The sequence below is a fragment of the Lonchura striata genome, chromosome 4 (genome assembly GCF_050655825.1).
Source record: "Lonchura striata isolate lonStrDom1 chromosome 4, ASM5065582v1, whole genome shotgun sequence".
In the NCBI taxonomy this organism is placed as follows: Eukaryota; Metazoa; Chordata; class Aves; order Passeriformes; family Estrildidae; genus Lonchura; species Lonchura striata.
The window spans coordinates 2,100,509-2,115,476 of NC_140706.1; the positions used below are offsets into that span (position 1 = coordinate 2,100,509).

At 62.4% G+C, this 14,968-nt stretch overlaps 2 protein-coding genes and 2 non-coding genes across 9 annotated transcripts in view; all 4 read right to left on the minus strand.

Annotated features, from left to right (window-relative positions):
* Nucleotides 1–44: 44 nt before the first annotated feature.
* Nucleotides 45–4,948, minus strand: NOP56 (NOP56 ribonucleoprotein). Its single transcript, XM_077782674.2, has 12 exons — nucleotides 4,915–4,948; nucleotides 4,607–4,696; nucleotides 4,334–4,448; nucleotides 4,095–4,256; nucleotides 3,662–3,860; nucleotides 3,214–3,401; nucleotides 2,985–3,136; nucleotides 2,692–2,792; nucleotides 2,463–2,611; nucleotides 2,096–2,217; nucleotides 801–938; nucleotides 45–680 (listed from the first exon to the last, which is right to left on the minus strand). The coding sequence occupies exons 1-12, from the start codon at nucleotides 4,915–4,917 to the stop codon at nucleotides 441–443; spliced, it is 1,659 nt and encodes a 552-aa protein (XP_077638800.2). The 5' UTR covers nucleotides 4,918–4,948; the 3' UTR covers nucleotides 45–440.
* On the minus strand, nucleotides 1,009–1,077 carry LOC116183629 (small nucleolar RNA SNORD57). Its single transcript, XR_004148291.1, has one exon. It is a non-coding gene; the product is annotated as a small nucleolar RNA SNORD57 (small nucleolar RNA).
* Nucleotides 2,293–2,364, minus strand: LOC116183630 (small nucleolar RNA SNORD56). The gene has a single exon (XR_004148292.2). It is a non-coding gene; the product is annotated as a small nucleolar RNA SNORD56 (small nucleolar RNA).
* A 716-nt stretch (nucleotides 4,949–5,664) lies between the features above and the next one.
* DCTN1 (dynactin subunit 1) overlaps nucleotides 5,665–14,968 on the minus strand; it is a 60,840-nt gene continuing 51,536 nt past the window's right edge. For 4 of the 6 annotated variants that reach the window (XM_085577408.1, XM_085577407.1, XM_077782682.2 and 1 more), the window contains 10 exons: nucleotides 14,184–14,345; nucleotides 12,721–12,852; nucleotides 12,468–12,596; nucleotides 11,429–11,571; nucleotides 11,015–11,181; nucleotides 10,192–10,325; nucleotides 8,958–9,135; nucleotides 7,509–7,585; nucleotides 7,196–7,285; nucleotides 5,665–6,020 (listed from right to left, as the gene is read on the minus strand). In XM_085577408.1, coding sequence (XP_085433534.1) covers nucleotides 5,883–6,020; nucleotides 7,196–7,285; nucleotides 7,509–7,585; nucleotides 8,958–9,135; nucleotides 10,192–10,325; nucleotides 11,015–11,181; nucleotides 11,429–11,571; nucleotides 12,468–12,596; nucleotides 12,721–12,852; nucleotides 14,184–14,345 — 1,350 coding nt within the window. In that variant the 3' untranslated portion in view covers nucleotides 5,665–5,882. Of the gene's footprint in view, nucleotides 6,245–6,506; nucleotides 7,286–7,508; nucleotides 7,586–8,957; nucleotides 9,136–10,191; nucleotides 10,326–10,551; nucleotides 10,567–11,014; nucleotides 11,182–11,428; nucleotides 11,572–12,467; nucleotides 12,597–12,720; nucleotides 12,853–14,183; nucleotides 14,346–14,968 lie in introns of all 6 variants that reach the window. The other 2 variants (XM_077782677.2, XR_014954585.1) reach the window with 2 other exon arrangements.

A 14,968-nucleotide genomic window follows, 5' to 3' on the forward strand; every position in this document is an offset into this window, starting at 1 on the left:
GGACAGCCTGGGCACCCCCTGCCACGGAGCAGGACAAGGAGGGCTCACAACGACCTCAGCCCTTTATTGGGGTGTGGGCACCACGAGGGGCCGGCCCCGCACTGCACGGGCTGGGGACATGGGCTGGGGACAGGGGACACGGGCTGGGGACAGCCCCAAGGAAAGGGACACGGCCCAGGGACAGCCCCAAGGAAAGGGACACAGCCCAGGGACAGCCCCACACAGCCCGAGGTCCCGTGGCATTCAAAGTTCCACGGTGTAAGGCACCAGTCCAAGGGCTGCTGGTGGCCAGAGGGACTCACCCAGGCCACCACGAGGGGCTCTGCCACCTTCCCAGTGGCCACCGTGCCTCTGGGGACACCACGGGAGCGGGCGGGCAGCCGCTCCGGGCTCCTGCCTGTCCGTCAGTCTGTCAGTCCATGCACTGCTCTCTCTGCTCCCTAATCCTCCTCGGAGTCCTGAGCCGCTGCCTTCTTCTTCTTCTTCTTTTTCTTCTTCTTCTCCTCCTCCTCCTCTTCCTCCTCAGCCTCTACCGTGACTTTCCTTTTCTTCTTGGGCAACGGCTCCTCCTCCTCCTCCTCCTCCACCCCGTTCTCCTCGGGCTCTGCCTCTGCCTCAGACTCCTCTGGCTGCTGCTGCTTCTTCTTTTTCTTCTTCTTCTTGGCCCCCACGTCGTTCTCCTGTGGGGAGCCCCACGTCAGTTCTGGCCTCATCCTCCCTCCCCTCCTGGGGCACAGAGACCCCTCACACCCCCCAAAAGGGTCTCAATCCCCAAAAGGGTCCCACCCCATCCCCCTCACCTCCATCTCCATCACCGAGTTCTCCGCCGGCTCCTCGGCGGCCGCCGCCAGGGCCTCCAGCCGCCGCTTCTCCCTCTTCTTCCTCTTCTTCTCCTTCTTCTCCTGCCTCCTCTTCACCTCAGCCACCACCTCGTTGGCCTGAGGACACACAGGGGGGACGTGAGGCAGGGCAGGGTCCTGGGGTTTGTCCCCACGCCTGGCCCTGGTCGGATCAGACTCATTAAATCAGTCTTTGGCCTCCACAGCAGGTCAGGATGGCACAGTGACATCACCTCCGACACGGGCCCTCAGCGTCACCTTCATCCCCCAGCATCACCTTCTTCACCCCAGCATAACCTTCATCCCCCAGCATCATCTTCATCACCCCAACATAACCTTCATCCCCCAGCATCACCTTCTTCACCCCAGCATAACCTTCATCCCCCAGCACCACCTTCATCACCACAGCGTCACCTTCATCCCCCCAGCATCCCAGCATCATCTTCATCACCCAGTATCTCACCATCACCTTCATCCCCCCAGCATCACCTTCTTCACCCCAGCATAACCTTCATCCCCCAGCACCACCTTCATCACCACATGATATCATCACCTTCATCCCCCCAGCATCATCTTCATCACCACAGGATCTCACCATCACCTTCATCCCCCCAGCATCACCTTCATCCTCCCAGCACCATCTTCATCACCCAGTATCTCACTATCACCTTCATCCCCCCAGCACCCCACCATCACCTTCATCACCACAGGATCTCAACATCACCTTCATCACCACAACATCTCACCTTCATTCGCCCAGCACTTCAGCTCCACCTTCATCCCCCCAGGATCTCACCATCACTACAGGATGTCACCATCACCTTCATCACCCAGCATCATCTTCATCACCCAGTATCTCACCATCACCTTCATCCCCCCAGCATCACCTTCTTCCCCCCAGGATCTCACCATCACTACAGGATATCACCATCACCTTCATCACCTCCACCACCATCATCCCAGCACCTCCACTGCCCCCAGCACTTCCCATTCACAATCTCCAGCCCCTGGTACCTCACTACTGCCACCTTCATCTCCCCCAGGACCTCACCTCCATCATCTTCATCACCCCAACACTTCCATCGTTCTCATCTCAGCACTCACCTCCATCACCTTCTTCACCCTTCCTGGACCTCACCACCATCTTCATCTCCCCCAGGATCTCACCTCCTCCTCCATCTCCCCCACTGCCTGCATCTGTCACCCTCACCCCTGTCCTTCATCCCTCACCACCCCCTCCTCCTCTTCCTCCTCACCTCCACCACGGCCTCCTTCATCACCTCCAGGTTCTTGCGGGGCGGCTCCCCGGTCTCGTAGAAGGCCAAGCGCTCCTCCACCTGCTCCCGCAGCTTGTCCCCAAAGACACTGGTGGGCACCTCTGCGGGGAGAGGCCGGGGGGGGTGGGCTCAGCACCCACCCTGCACCCCCAAACCCCCCCGAGTCCCCCCCAGCTCTGCTCAGCCCACAGGAGTCACCATTCACTGCGGTGAGATGCTGCTGACGAAAAATGTTCCCATCACGGCAGAGCGGCCCCGAGCGCCCTCCCCGTGCCCACCCGGGCACCGAGCGGCAGCGCCCGCCCCGCCCGTGCCCCCCGGAGCCCCCAGAGCCCCCCAGGCCCACCTGAGAAGCAGTCGATGCGCGAGGCGATGGTGCACTTGTTGGCCAGGTAGCGCGAGATGCGCCCCTTGTTCTTGGCGGCCGCGCGCCCGATGAAGGTGGAGTGGAAGATGAGGCCGTACTTGGGGGTGTTCCCCCGCGTCTTCAGCGCCCTGCGGGTGCCCAGGGCGGGGTCAGGACCCCCGAAATCCGCCCCCACCCGCGGCCAGCCCCTCCCCACCCCGGCGGGTACCTGAACAGGGCCTTCTCGGCGCCCAGGATCTGCACCGTCGACGCCGGGTACTTGGCCAGGTTGGTCAAGCTGCCAGCGTGCGAGATGAGGCGGGCGCCCACCTGGGGGGTGGCACGGGGGGGTTACAGGTGGCCCCAAAGCCCCCCGAGGGCACAGAGAGCCCCCACAGGCCACGGATCAGCAGTAGAAGCGTCAGCAGCACGGCTCAGTGGATTGACAGATTCACTCTGACATCATCTCCGCGGCCGGGCGGGGGGCAGGGGACGCTCAGGGGACACTCTGGGGACACTCACCACCTCCCCGATGAGGGCTGACAGGCTGGGGGCCACCTGGCTCATCTTGGAGCGCAGGTACTCCTGCAGCTCCTTGCGGTACTCGGACAGGGAGATGACGCGGCGCGAGAAGCTCTCGATGTTGATGAGGTCCAGGGGGGAGATGTCCATCCCTGGGGGTGGCACGGGGTGAGCGGCAGCAGCGACCCCGCGGCCGGGCCCCCCGTGAGCCCCTCGGAGCCCCTCTCACCCATGGAGGAGCGGGAGGCCTCCAGGATGGCCTGGGCCTTGGCGCTGTCCATGACGATCTCCTCCAGCCCTTCCAGGCTCTCCTCGCTCAGCTCCCGCCGGTTCCCGATGAATTTGGCCACCCGGCAGTACATGGAGTTCTCGGGGACGATCTTGATCAGCTCGGGGAAGTGGTACCCGTACCACTCCCTGCAGGGACAGCGCGCCCTCACTGCGGCTGCCCGGGCCCCACCCCAGCTCCGCGTGTCCCCGGGCCACCCCACCGGGCTCCCAAATGTCCCCCCGGCTCCACGGCGTGGCCCTGGGGCCCGGCCAGCGGCCCCTGGGGAGCTGCTGTCCCTCCCCGGTCTGTACAGGCGGCCGGAGCAGAGGCAGCTGCCTGCGGTAAGCGTGGGGAGGCAGCGGGGACCCCCAAACCCGTTCAACCCCCGAAACCCGTCCCCACCGACCGGACGCGCATGGAGAAGGTGTTGATGTCCTTGTCCAGCTGGTCCAGCAGGCTGATGGACTGGATGATCATGTTGTCCACGCGGTGCACGTTGAACTTCACCTTGGCCCGGGAGTAGCTGTGGCCGAGCCCCAGCTGGGCCTTGGCCGCCGACTGAGCCGTGAGGCCTCGCACCAGCGCCGGGAAGTGCAGCCGGATCCCTGCGGGGACGCGGCGTCACCCCGGGGTGACAACGGTGCAGCAGCCGGCGTCACCCCGGGGTGACAACGGTGCCAGCAGCCAGCGTCACCCCGGGGTGACAACGGTGCCACCACCACGGGCAGCCCCAGGGACACCCCCCAGCCACGGCACCGGGTCCAGCCCGCTCCTCGGTCCTCCCGGCTGAACCGGGAGCCCAGCGAGATGTCCCCTCTGTCCCCCGTGTCCCCACTCACCGCGCATCAGCTCGGCCACGACGCCCCCGGTCTGGCACTGCACCCCCAGCTCCTCCAGCACGGCCGCGCCCATCTTGGCATCGCCCACGCCCAGCACCACCTTCTTCCTCTTGGGGGGCAGCGCCGTGTCCAGCAGCAGCCGCAGCTCCTCGTGCAGGACTCCTGCGGGACACGGGGGGCTCAGCGCGGCCCGGGGCTCCCCGGAGGGCAGGTCCCGGTGCCCCCGGCGCCGCGCTCACCCTCGGACACGGCGTTCATGTTCTCCAGCGCGCTCTGCGCCGAGCGGAAGGGCGAGAAGGCCACGAGCTTCACCATGTTGTGGAACTTGCCCAGCGTCAGGACGCTCTCCTCCACCTGCGGGGCTCCGGTCACGGCGGGCGCGGGCAGCGGCCCCGCCAGCGCGGCCCCCGATTCCCACCGCGGTGCTCCCACCTCTGCCCGTGCCAGCCCCGGTGCGTCCCCTCCGCTCCCCACCCCCGATCCCGTTCTCCTCCTTCCCCCCGGGGCCGTACCTGCGGCAGCAGCAGGCCGATCTCCTCCACCTCTCGCACGGCGAACAGAGCGTACCCGGCCGCATGCTCGAACAGCACGTGCAGCAGCACCTGCGGCACCGGAGGCTGCGCTCACCGGGGGCGGCACCGCGGCCGCGCTCCCGCCCATCCCCGCGCCCGCCGCCCCACCGGAGCGCCCGGCCCGCCTCGATGCGGCTCCCCCGGCCTCCCTCCGCTCCCGGCCCGGCCCGATGCGGTCGGAGGAGGCTCCTGAGCCGCTCCGCACGCCCGATGGCGGCGGATGCGGCGCGGGCCCGGCCCGCACTCACCATGGTCCTGCCGCCGCCACCGCCGCCCGGAACTGACGCTCCGTCCCCGCCGGAACCCCGCCACCTCCCTCCTCCACCAATCAGCGCCCACTGCGCCGCGCCCTCCGCCAATCACCGCGGGCCGCCTTCGAGGGGCCCGCCCCGCGGCCAATCAAGCAGAGGCGGGACTGACCCCGCCCCCCTCGGCGACGCCTGCCAATCAGAGACCGGAGGGGGCGTTCCCTCCCGCCTTTTCCTGCGCGCCGGCCAATGGGAGCCCCGCGCGCGCGAGCCTCCGCCCCGCCCCTTCCCGCGCGGTTCGGTGAGCGCGCGGCCGCACGTGGCGGGAACCGCCCCCCCCCCCCCCCCCCAAATGTCCCCACGGTGCCACCCCGGGACCCCCAAATGTCCCCACGGTGCCATCCCCGGACCCCCGATGACCCCACGGGGACACCCCCCACCCCCGATGGCCCCGCGTCCCCTCCCGGTGCCCTCCTGGGACCCTCAGTGCCCTCCAAGCGTCCCCCTGCTCCCATCCGGGACCCCCCCAAACGTCTCCCGGTGCCATCCCGGGGTCCCCGAATGTCGCCGTGGTTCCATCCCGGTGCTCTCTGTGACCCCCGGATCCTCAGTCCCCTCCCGGGACTCCCACCGCCCCTCTCGGAGCCTTCCTGTGACCTCCGTGCCCCCCCGGTGCCCTGCCAGTCCCTTTTCTGCTCCCCGGTGTCCCCCGCCGTGTCCCCGCCCGGTGCCCGGTTCCAGGCGCAGGAGGCGCGTCCAGGGAAGTTTTATTGGATGCCAGGAGCACGGGGGGGCCGCAGCCCCGGCCCCGCGGGGGTCCCGGGGGGTTCTGTAGTGTCCGAGAGCAGCGCGGGGATCCCCCCGGGGGAAGCGGCTCCGGCTCCCACCCGCGAGTGGGGCCGGCGTGGGGAAGGAAACGGAGAGTCCCGAGGGAGGGGACAGCGGGCCGGGGGTCCCTCGGGGGCGGCTCAGGCGACGAAGTGCTGGCGGAGGTGCTGGAGCAGGTCGGGGGTGAGCAGCACCCGGTGGGCCTGGCCGTGCCCCGGCGCGCACGGGATCGTCACCCGCCCGCACAGCGCCGGGCCCCGCGCCTGCTCCTGCTTCGCCTGCGGGGACACGGCCGTGGGAGCGCCCCGAGGGGCCCGGCACCCCAGCTAAGGGGTGCTGGGTGCTGGGGTGGGGCAGGGGGTGCTCACCCGCCCCGTGCCTTGGGAACGGGGATCCCTCGGGATTGGAGCTTGTCAGAACGGGGATCAGGAACAGGGGTCCCTTGGGGTGGATTGGGGCTCCTCAGGGACGGGAGTTTTGTGTCAGTGGGGTCCCTCAGGTACTGGGGATCCCTGGAGATTGGGGTTCCTCAAGACTGGGGTCCCTCAGGATTGGGGATCTCCCTCGGGATGGGAGCTGGTGGCTGATTTGGGTCATGGGGTGCTGGGGTGGGGCAGGGGGTGCTCACCCGCCCCATGCCTTGGGAACGGGGGATCCCTTGGGATTGGAGTTTGTCAGAACGGGGATCAGGAACAGGGGTCCCTTGGGATGGATTGGGGCTCCTCAGGGACAGGAGTTTTGTATGAGTGGGGTCCCTCAGGTACTGGGGATCCCTGGAGATTGGGGTTCCTCAAGACTGGGGTCCATCGGAATTGGGGGGCCCTCAGGAACGGGGTTTTTTGTGACTGGCCTCCCTTGGAATCAGGATTCCCTCAAGATTGAGGGATGCCTTTGGGATTGGGGTCCCTCAGGATTGGGGATCTCCCTCGGGATGGGAGCTGGTGGCTGATTTGGGTCATGGGGTGCTGGGGTGGGGCAGGGGGTCCTCACCCGCCCCATGCCTTGGGAATGGGGGATCCCTCGGGATTGGATCTTGTCAGAACGGGGGGGTCTCTCAAAACTGGGGATCAGGAACAGGGGTCCCTTGGGATGGATTGAGGCCCCTCAGGGACTGGAGTTTCTTGTGATTGGGTTCCTGGAGATTTGGGTTCCTCAGGATTGGGGGCCCTCAGGATTGGGGGCCCTCAGAATTGGGGGGCCCTCACGAACAGGACTTTTTGTGACTGGTGTCTCTTGGAATCAGGGTTCCCTCAAGATTGAGGGACACCTTTGGGACTGGGGTTCCTCAAGATTGGGGGGCTCTCAGGAATGGGGGTTTTTTGTGACTGGCGTCTCTTGGAATCAGGATTCCCTCAAGATTGAGGGATGCCTTTGGGACTGGGGTCCCTTGGAATTGGGGTTCCTCAGGACTGGGGCTGTCGGCGCCGGGGGTCCCTGGGGATGGGGCTCTCACCTTCAGGAAGGAAGAGGACGGGAAGGTGCCGAAGGTGGTGGAGACGCCGGCGCCCGGCTGCTGCTGAACCATCTCCCGCAGCGTGTCGTCCTGGGGGGCACAGCAAGGTCACCCCAAAATCCACCCCGTGGGGACCCCTGTCACCCCACGGAGCCCTTGCCCACCCTGGGCAGAAATCAGAGGGATCAAACCCGACTGTTTTGGGAGGAGAACAGGAATGGGAACGGGCAGCACCTTGTCCCCTCGCTGCCACCAGGGCTGGGCTGGGGGTGCCACCAGGAGGTCCCCCACGCTGGAGAAGACCCTTCCTCACCTTCAGGGCGTCGATGGAGTTCTTGAGGGCGCAGAGCCGGGCTGTCTGCTCCAGCAGCCGCGCCGACGAGCTCCTCGCTGCGGACAACGGGAAGGGAGAGATGGGTTTTGGGGATTTTTACCTCCTCAAGTGGGTACCAGCTGGGTTTTGGGGGATTTGATCTCCTCAGACTGGCACCAGGTGGGTTTTAGGGGTTTTTACCTCCTCAGACTGGCACCAGGTGGGTTTTAGGGGTTTTTACCTCCTCTGACTGGCACCAGGTGGGTTTTGGGAGGTTTGATCTCCTCAGGCTGGTACCAGGTGGGTTTTGGGGGATTTGATCTCCTCAGACTGGCACCAGGTGGGTTTTAGGGGTTTTTACCTCCTCAGACTGGCACCAGGTGGGTTTTGGGAGGTTTGATCTCCTCAGGCTGGTACCAGGTGGGTTTTGGGAGGTTTGATCTCCTCAGGCTGCTACCAGGTGGGTTTTAGGGGTTTTTACCTCCTCAGACTGGCACCAGGTGGGTTTTAGGGGTTTTTACCTCCTCAGACTGGCACCAGGTGGGTTTTAGGGGTTTTTACCTCCTCTGACTGGCACCAGGTGGGTTTTGGGAGGTTTGATCTCCTCAGGCTGGTACCAGGTGGGTTTTGGGAGGTTTGATCTCCTCAGACTGGCACCAGGTGGGTTTTGGGAGGTTTGATCTCCTCAGGCTGGTACCAGCTGGGTTTTGGAGTATTTTTACCTCCTCAGGCTGGCACCAGGTGGGTTTTGGGGGTTTGACCCCCTTGGATTAGAACCAGGAGGGTTTCAGGGGTTTGAGGAGCTCTGGAGCAGCTCAGCCCCAGGACACTGAGCCACATCACCCCGATGGCCTGAGGGGGACAGGGATGGGCACCGTGGGGACACAGAGCTGTCCCTCTCAACCTTCCAGCTCTGCTCCAGGTGCCTGTCGTGCTTTGACATGGAAAAAGAATTTTTCTGAAGGAAGAGGTCAATTTAGATACTGACCAATTAGGTCAATTTAGATATTGACTAATTGAAGGTGGACACGCCTCTGAGAACACAAGAGGGGTTCAAAGCAAAATTCCTTGGATAACTCACTCTTGTCTCCCTCAATAGACTAAATATCAATTGTCTAGAAGGTAAAAACTAATTAAAATCCAGATTGTGTCTTACTGTAGTTTATTAAAATTAGGTGGTAAAAAGAAAAATGCTTTATGCAGTTTTCATTTTGACCTTTATATGTAGGTTTTTTTCCTTTTCTAATAGTAGCTTAATAAAGATTTTTTTTCCTATTATTAAGCTTAACCCTGCTTTACTCTGTTCTCAATTACACTTCACAGCATTCAATTAAAAAATGACATTTTCGCTAAAGCACCGGCATCGCGCCAGCGTCAAACACGGCTGCCAGTCCCTCTGTGGGCAGGAGAACACCCCGAAAAATCCCGAGGGACGTTTGTAGGACTTACTGGATTTGCTCTGCCTCACGTCCAGCACCTTGGCGTTGGCGCTGAGCTGGTAGAGGGTCTCCAGGAGCTGCGTGGTCTTGCGGTAGAGGCTCTGCGTGGGCATCCCCTCGGGCGGCCGCGCCACGCGGGGCACCTGCAGCGGGGCCAGGCTGGCCAGCTCCATCCTCAGCTGGGCACCCTGGCAGCCACGGGAAAAGACCAGTGAGGGACGTGGGAAACGTGGAAAACGGGAAAAATGAGAAAAGCGAGGGTAAAACGCTGCTGAGGACAGCAGGGGTGGGAGCAGGACAGTCCCCGAGGGGCTGGTTGGGTTTGGGAGCTGTTGGTGAGGTGCTCCGACCAGTCCGTGAATTAATATTCGTGGGAGTGGTTGGTTAATTGGATTATCTGCTGCTGTGCACCGTGGGGGGTTCGTTAATCGATCAGTCGATGGATCGATCAGGTTGTGGCAGTGGTATCGGCCAAGAGGGGCACGAGCAGCGCGCCCAGTTCCAGCAGCAGTCCCAGCTGGCAGCGCTGAGCCCGCTCGCAGCCCCTTCCCCTGCAGCACGCCAGATGAGAGCGGGCTCTCCAGCTCATCCCGTATCCCACGGGGATCCTATCCTTGGGATCACATCCCACAGGGATCACACCCTGCAGGGATCCCATCCCACGGGGATCACATCACACGGGAATCCCATCCCACGGGGATCACATCACATGGAAATCCCATCCAAACCAGATCCCATCCCACAGGGATCACACCCTGCAGGGATCCCATCCCACATGGATCCCATCCAATGGGGATCCCATCCCACATGGATCACATCCTACCCGAAACACATCCCACAGGGATCACATCCCACATGGATCCCATCCCATGGGAGTCACATCCCATGGGGATCACATCCCACAGGGATTCCATCCCACGGGGATCACATCACATGGGGATCCCATCCTGCAGGGATCACATCCCATCCCACATGGATCCCATCCCACATGGATCCCATCCCACCCAAATCCCATCCCACATGGATCCTATCCCACATGGATTCCATCCCACATGGATCCCATCCCATCCCATCCCATCCCATCCCATCCCATCCCATCCCATCCCATCCCATCCCATCCCATCCCATCCCATCCCATCCCATCCCACAGAGATCACATCCCATCCCATGGGGATCCTACCCCAAAGGGATCCCACCCCACATGGATCCCACCCCACGGGGATCCCACGCCATTCCCCGCCGACCTTGAGCAGGTTGTTCTCGTTCTTGAGGTGCTTCAGGGAGAGCTGCAGGGCGTCGATCTGCTGCAGCAGCAGCGGCGAATCCTTCACCTGCACGGGGCCGGAGCCGCCTCCCGGCACCTGCCCGGCACCGCCGCCTGCGGAGGGCGCTGCCGTCAGCCGGGGGTCACCCCTCCCCACATCCATCACGGTTCCATGCTCATCCCTCCCTTCCCAACCCCCCTGGAGCCACCAGGGCCGGCAGCATCCGAGCAGGGCCCGGATCCTTCCCCGGCTCCCAAACGGAGCCGCTGCGTCCCAGGGTTTGGGTGTCCTGGGATCTCACCTCCCCCCATGCCCTGTGCCTGCATGCCATGTCCATACCTCGCTGCTGTTCCTCTGCAGCACAGGGAGAGGGTTTGAGAGACAAGAAAAATCAGGATTAAAGCCCCGGATTGGGCGGGAGAGGAGCTGTGGATGGAGCAGCTCCGGGCTCCCACGGCCACAGCTGGGGCTGACCCCATTCCCAGCAGCTGGGAGTGACCCAGGCAGGGTCCCTGCAATGCTCCCCCAGAGCCAGGGGCTCGGCACGGAGCTCCCAGGCTGCTCCTGCTCCTTTGGGAACCACAATGTGCCAGCAACATCCCTGGGATGGGAATGTGGCAGAGGCAGGAGCTGCTGTGGGAACAGCACCATTCCCAAATTCCGAGTCACGCAGCAGGCCTGGAGCTGCTGTGGGAACAGCACCATTCCCAAATTCCGGGTCACACAGCAGGCCTGGAGCTGCTGTGGAGCAGTTGTGGAGCCCAGGAGGACACGCCAGCCCCGTCCCAGCCGTGTCCCTCACCTCCAGCGATGCCTGACACGATGGAGGCCACGCCCGAGGCCGGCGCGCCCCGCAGCCCCTCGATGGTTCTCTTGGACTGGTTGTTCAGGCGCTGCTTCAGCTCCACCTTCTCCGACTCCAGCTGGTCAATGTCAGCCTGGAGAGCGTCCATGGTCTCCTCAAACTCCCTGGGGAACGCACACAGAGGGATGTGTGAGGCCACGGATGCTGCTTGTCCAGGACCCCTTCTCCTGTCCCTCCATCCCTTGCTCCCAGTCCCTCTCCAGCTCTCCTGGAGCCCCTTTTCTTCCCTTCTCCAAGTGGACATTCCCAGCTGTCCCAGCCTAGCTCCAAGGGGAGGGAATCCAGCTCTTGGAGCAGCTCCGTGGCTTCCTCTGGACGAGCTCCACACCCCCAGCCCCATTCCAAACTCACTTCTCCTTCTTTTTGAGCAGGGTCTGGGTCTCATCCAGCTTGGTCTGGATCTTTTCCACGCGGTCATCGGCGTCCTTGGAGGCGCTGTCCAGCTTCTTCTCCAGCAGGCTGAGCCGCACGTTGGCCTCGCTGAGCTCCTCGCCCTGGGGCAGCAGGGAGGGAAGCAGGGAGCTGGGGGAGCTGGGGGAGCCCCCAGATCACCAGCACCCACAGCTGGAACCCAGATCAGCTCCTCAGAGCCCCCAAATCACCAGCACGCACAGTTGGAACCCAGATCAGCTCCCCAAATCACCAGCACCAACAGCTGGAACCCAGATCAGCTCCCCAGAACCCCCAAATCACCAGCACGCACAGTTGGAACCCAGATCAGCTCCCCAGATCACCAGCACTCATGGCTGGAACCTGGAACAATGCCCAGCTCCCACCCTGTGCACCCCAGAACACGGTGGGGGCAAGATGTGGATGGCAGCACCTCCCTGCCCATGGGAAAAACACCCCCAGGAGATCTGGATGGGGCTTGGGATCAGCATCTCCATAGGGAGAAATCACCAGGAGTGTGGAGGTGAATCCCACAGCAGCCAGGAAGGCAGGGATGGTGAGGGATGGTGAGGGACAGGAGAGATGGGTGAGGGACAGGCAGGGATGGGTGAGGGACAGGAGAGATGGGTGAGGGATGGTGAGGGACAGGAGAGATGGGTGAGGGACAGGAGGGATGGTGAGGGACAGGCAGGGATGGTGAGGGACAGGAGAGATGGGTGAGGGACAGGCAGGGATGGGTGAGGGACAGGAGGGATGGGTGAGGAACAGGAGGGATGGGTGAGGGACAGGAGAGATGGTGAGGGACAGGCAGGGATGGTGAGGGACAGGCAGGGATGGGTGAGGGACAGGAGAGATGGGTGAGGGACAGGAGAGATGGTGAGGGACAGGCAGGGATGGTGAGGGACAGGAGAGATGGTGAGGGACAGGAGGGATGGTGAGGGACAGGCAGGGCTGGGTGTGGAGGAGCCAGGAAGGCAGGGATCAGTGAGGAACACCTCACCTTGATCTTGAGGGACTTCTTCAGCTCCTTGATGACCGTCTCCCTGTCCTCCAGCTTCAGCCCCAGACCCTCCGCATCCGTGATCTCCGCCCGGAGCGCAGCCGCCCGGAGCTCTGCTGGCGGCGTGGGCTGGACCAGCGGGACAATCGGGATTTTAGGAAGAATCCCAGAAACTGCAGCTGCCCAGCTCCCCGTGCTGGTCACCCACAGCCTCCTGGTGACGTGGGTGGTGACAGAAGAGGGCCCAACCCACCTTGCTCTGCGGGCGGTCGGCGTCGTACTCGCCCTCCTGCATGGCCGTGGCCATCTTGTTCATGGTGGCCATGAGGATGCTGCAGGACTGGCGCAGGCACTCGTAGGGGTTGATGCCCTGGGAGCCATAAATCTGGGAAGGACAGGGAGGACCTGGCTGGTGGCCCTGGGCTGGGCTCACAGCCCCTGACCCACATCCCACAACTGGCGTTCCCCTCTGATGGTTAAGGGTGTCCCACTGATGGTTAAGGATGTTCCTCTGATATTTAAAGATGTTCCTCTGATATTTAAGGATGTTCATCTGATATTTAAGCGTGTCCCACTGATGTTTAAGATGTTCCTCTGATATTTAAGGATGTTCCTCTGATATTTTAGGATGTCTCTCTGATATTTGAGGGTGTCCCTCTGATATTTAAAATGTCCCACTGATGTTTAAGATGTTCCTCTGATATTTAAAGATATTCCTCTGATATCTAAGGGTGTCCCTCTGATATTTAAGCGTGTCTCACTGATGTTTAAAATGTCCCACTGATATTTAAGGATGTCCCTCTGATGTTTAAGGGTGTCCCTCTGATGTTTAAAATGTCCCACTGATGTTTAAGATGTTCCTCTGATATTTAAGGGTGTCCTACTGATATTTAAGGGTGTCCCTCTGATATTTAAGGATGTTCCTCTGATATTTGAGGGTGTCCCTCTGATATTTAAAATGTCCCACTGATGTTTTTTCCCACCTGGGAATGGTGGGAAGGATTTTCCACCTATGATGGTGAAGGATGCCCCACCTGGGATGGTGAAGGACACCCCACCTGGGATGGTGGGAAGGACACCCCACCTGGGATGGTGAAGGACACCCCACCTGGGAATGGTGGGGAGGGTGTCCCACCTGGGAATGGTGAACAGTGTCCCACCTGGGAATGGTGGTAAAGATTTTCCATCTATGATGGTGGGGAGGGTGTCCCACCTGGGAATTGTGGGAAGGATTTTCCACCTGGGATGGTGAAGGACAGCCCATTTGGGAATGGTGGGAAGGACACCCCACCTGGGATGGTGAATGGTGTCCCACCTGGGAATAGTGGGAAGGATTTTCCATCTATGATGGTGAAGGATGCCCCACCTGGGATGGTGAAGGGTGTCCCACCTGGGATGGTGAAGGATGCCCCACCTGGGATGGTGGGAAGGATTTTTCACCTGGGAATGGTGGGGAGGGTGTCCCACCTGGGAATTGTGGGAAGGATTTTCCACCTGGGATGGTGAAGGACAGCCCATTTGGGAATGGTGGGAAGGACACCCCACCTGGGATGGTGAATGGTGTCCCACCTGGGAATGGTGAAGGATGCCCCACCTGGGACTGGTGGGAAGCATTTTCCACCTGGGACTGGTGAAGGATGCCCCACCTGGGATGGTGGGAAGGATGTCCCACCTGGGATGGAGAAGGGTGCCCCCAGGATGGAGAAGGGTGCCCACCTGCTCGCTGACTTTGAAGGCCAGCTCCTCGAGGCGCGGGGCCGGCAGCCCCTCGTTCTCGGCCAGCGGCGCGATCAGCTGCGCCCCGGCCGCCGCCACCTCCTGCAGCACGGCCACCACCCACGTCAGGTGCTTCCGGCACTCCAGCAGCGTGTCCGACACCTGGCAGGGCACAGCGGGATCAGCGGGGATGGCACGGACACGCGGGCTCCTGGAATCCTCACTGGGATCGGGGGAAATGACGGCAAGATGGAGGGAAACGGGTCCTGGCTGTGAATCCAGGTCTCCACCCGAGATGGGAATGTGAAATTCAGATGTCACATCCATCGTGCCCAGGGAGGAGCACCAGGAGGGCTGAGGGAGCTGGGAAGGTGCTCAGCCTGGAGAAAAGGGGGATCAGGGGGGACCTTGTGGCTCTGCACAGCTCCTGACAGGAGGGGACAGCCAGGGGGGGATGGATTTGGGATCTCATCCCAGGGAACAGGGACAAGAGGAGAGGGCCAGGTTGGATGTTGGGAGAATTCCTCCTGGGAAGGGCTGTCCCACCCTGGCACAGGGACAGGGGCAAGTCCCCATCCCTGGGAGGATTTAACATCCACGTGGATGTGGCACTTGGGGACAAGGTCAGCGATGGCCTTGGCAGTGCTGGGGATGTGGTTGGACTCAGGGATCTCTGAGGGATTTTCCAACTTAAAGCGATCCCTGATTCCATGATCCCAGCTCAGCCTGCACCACTTCCCTCTGCCCTGAGCTTCCCTGGGGCGTTTGCTGCTGGCCCAGTGCAT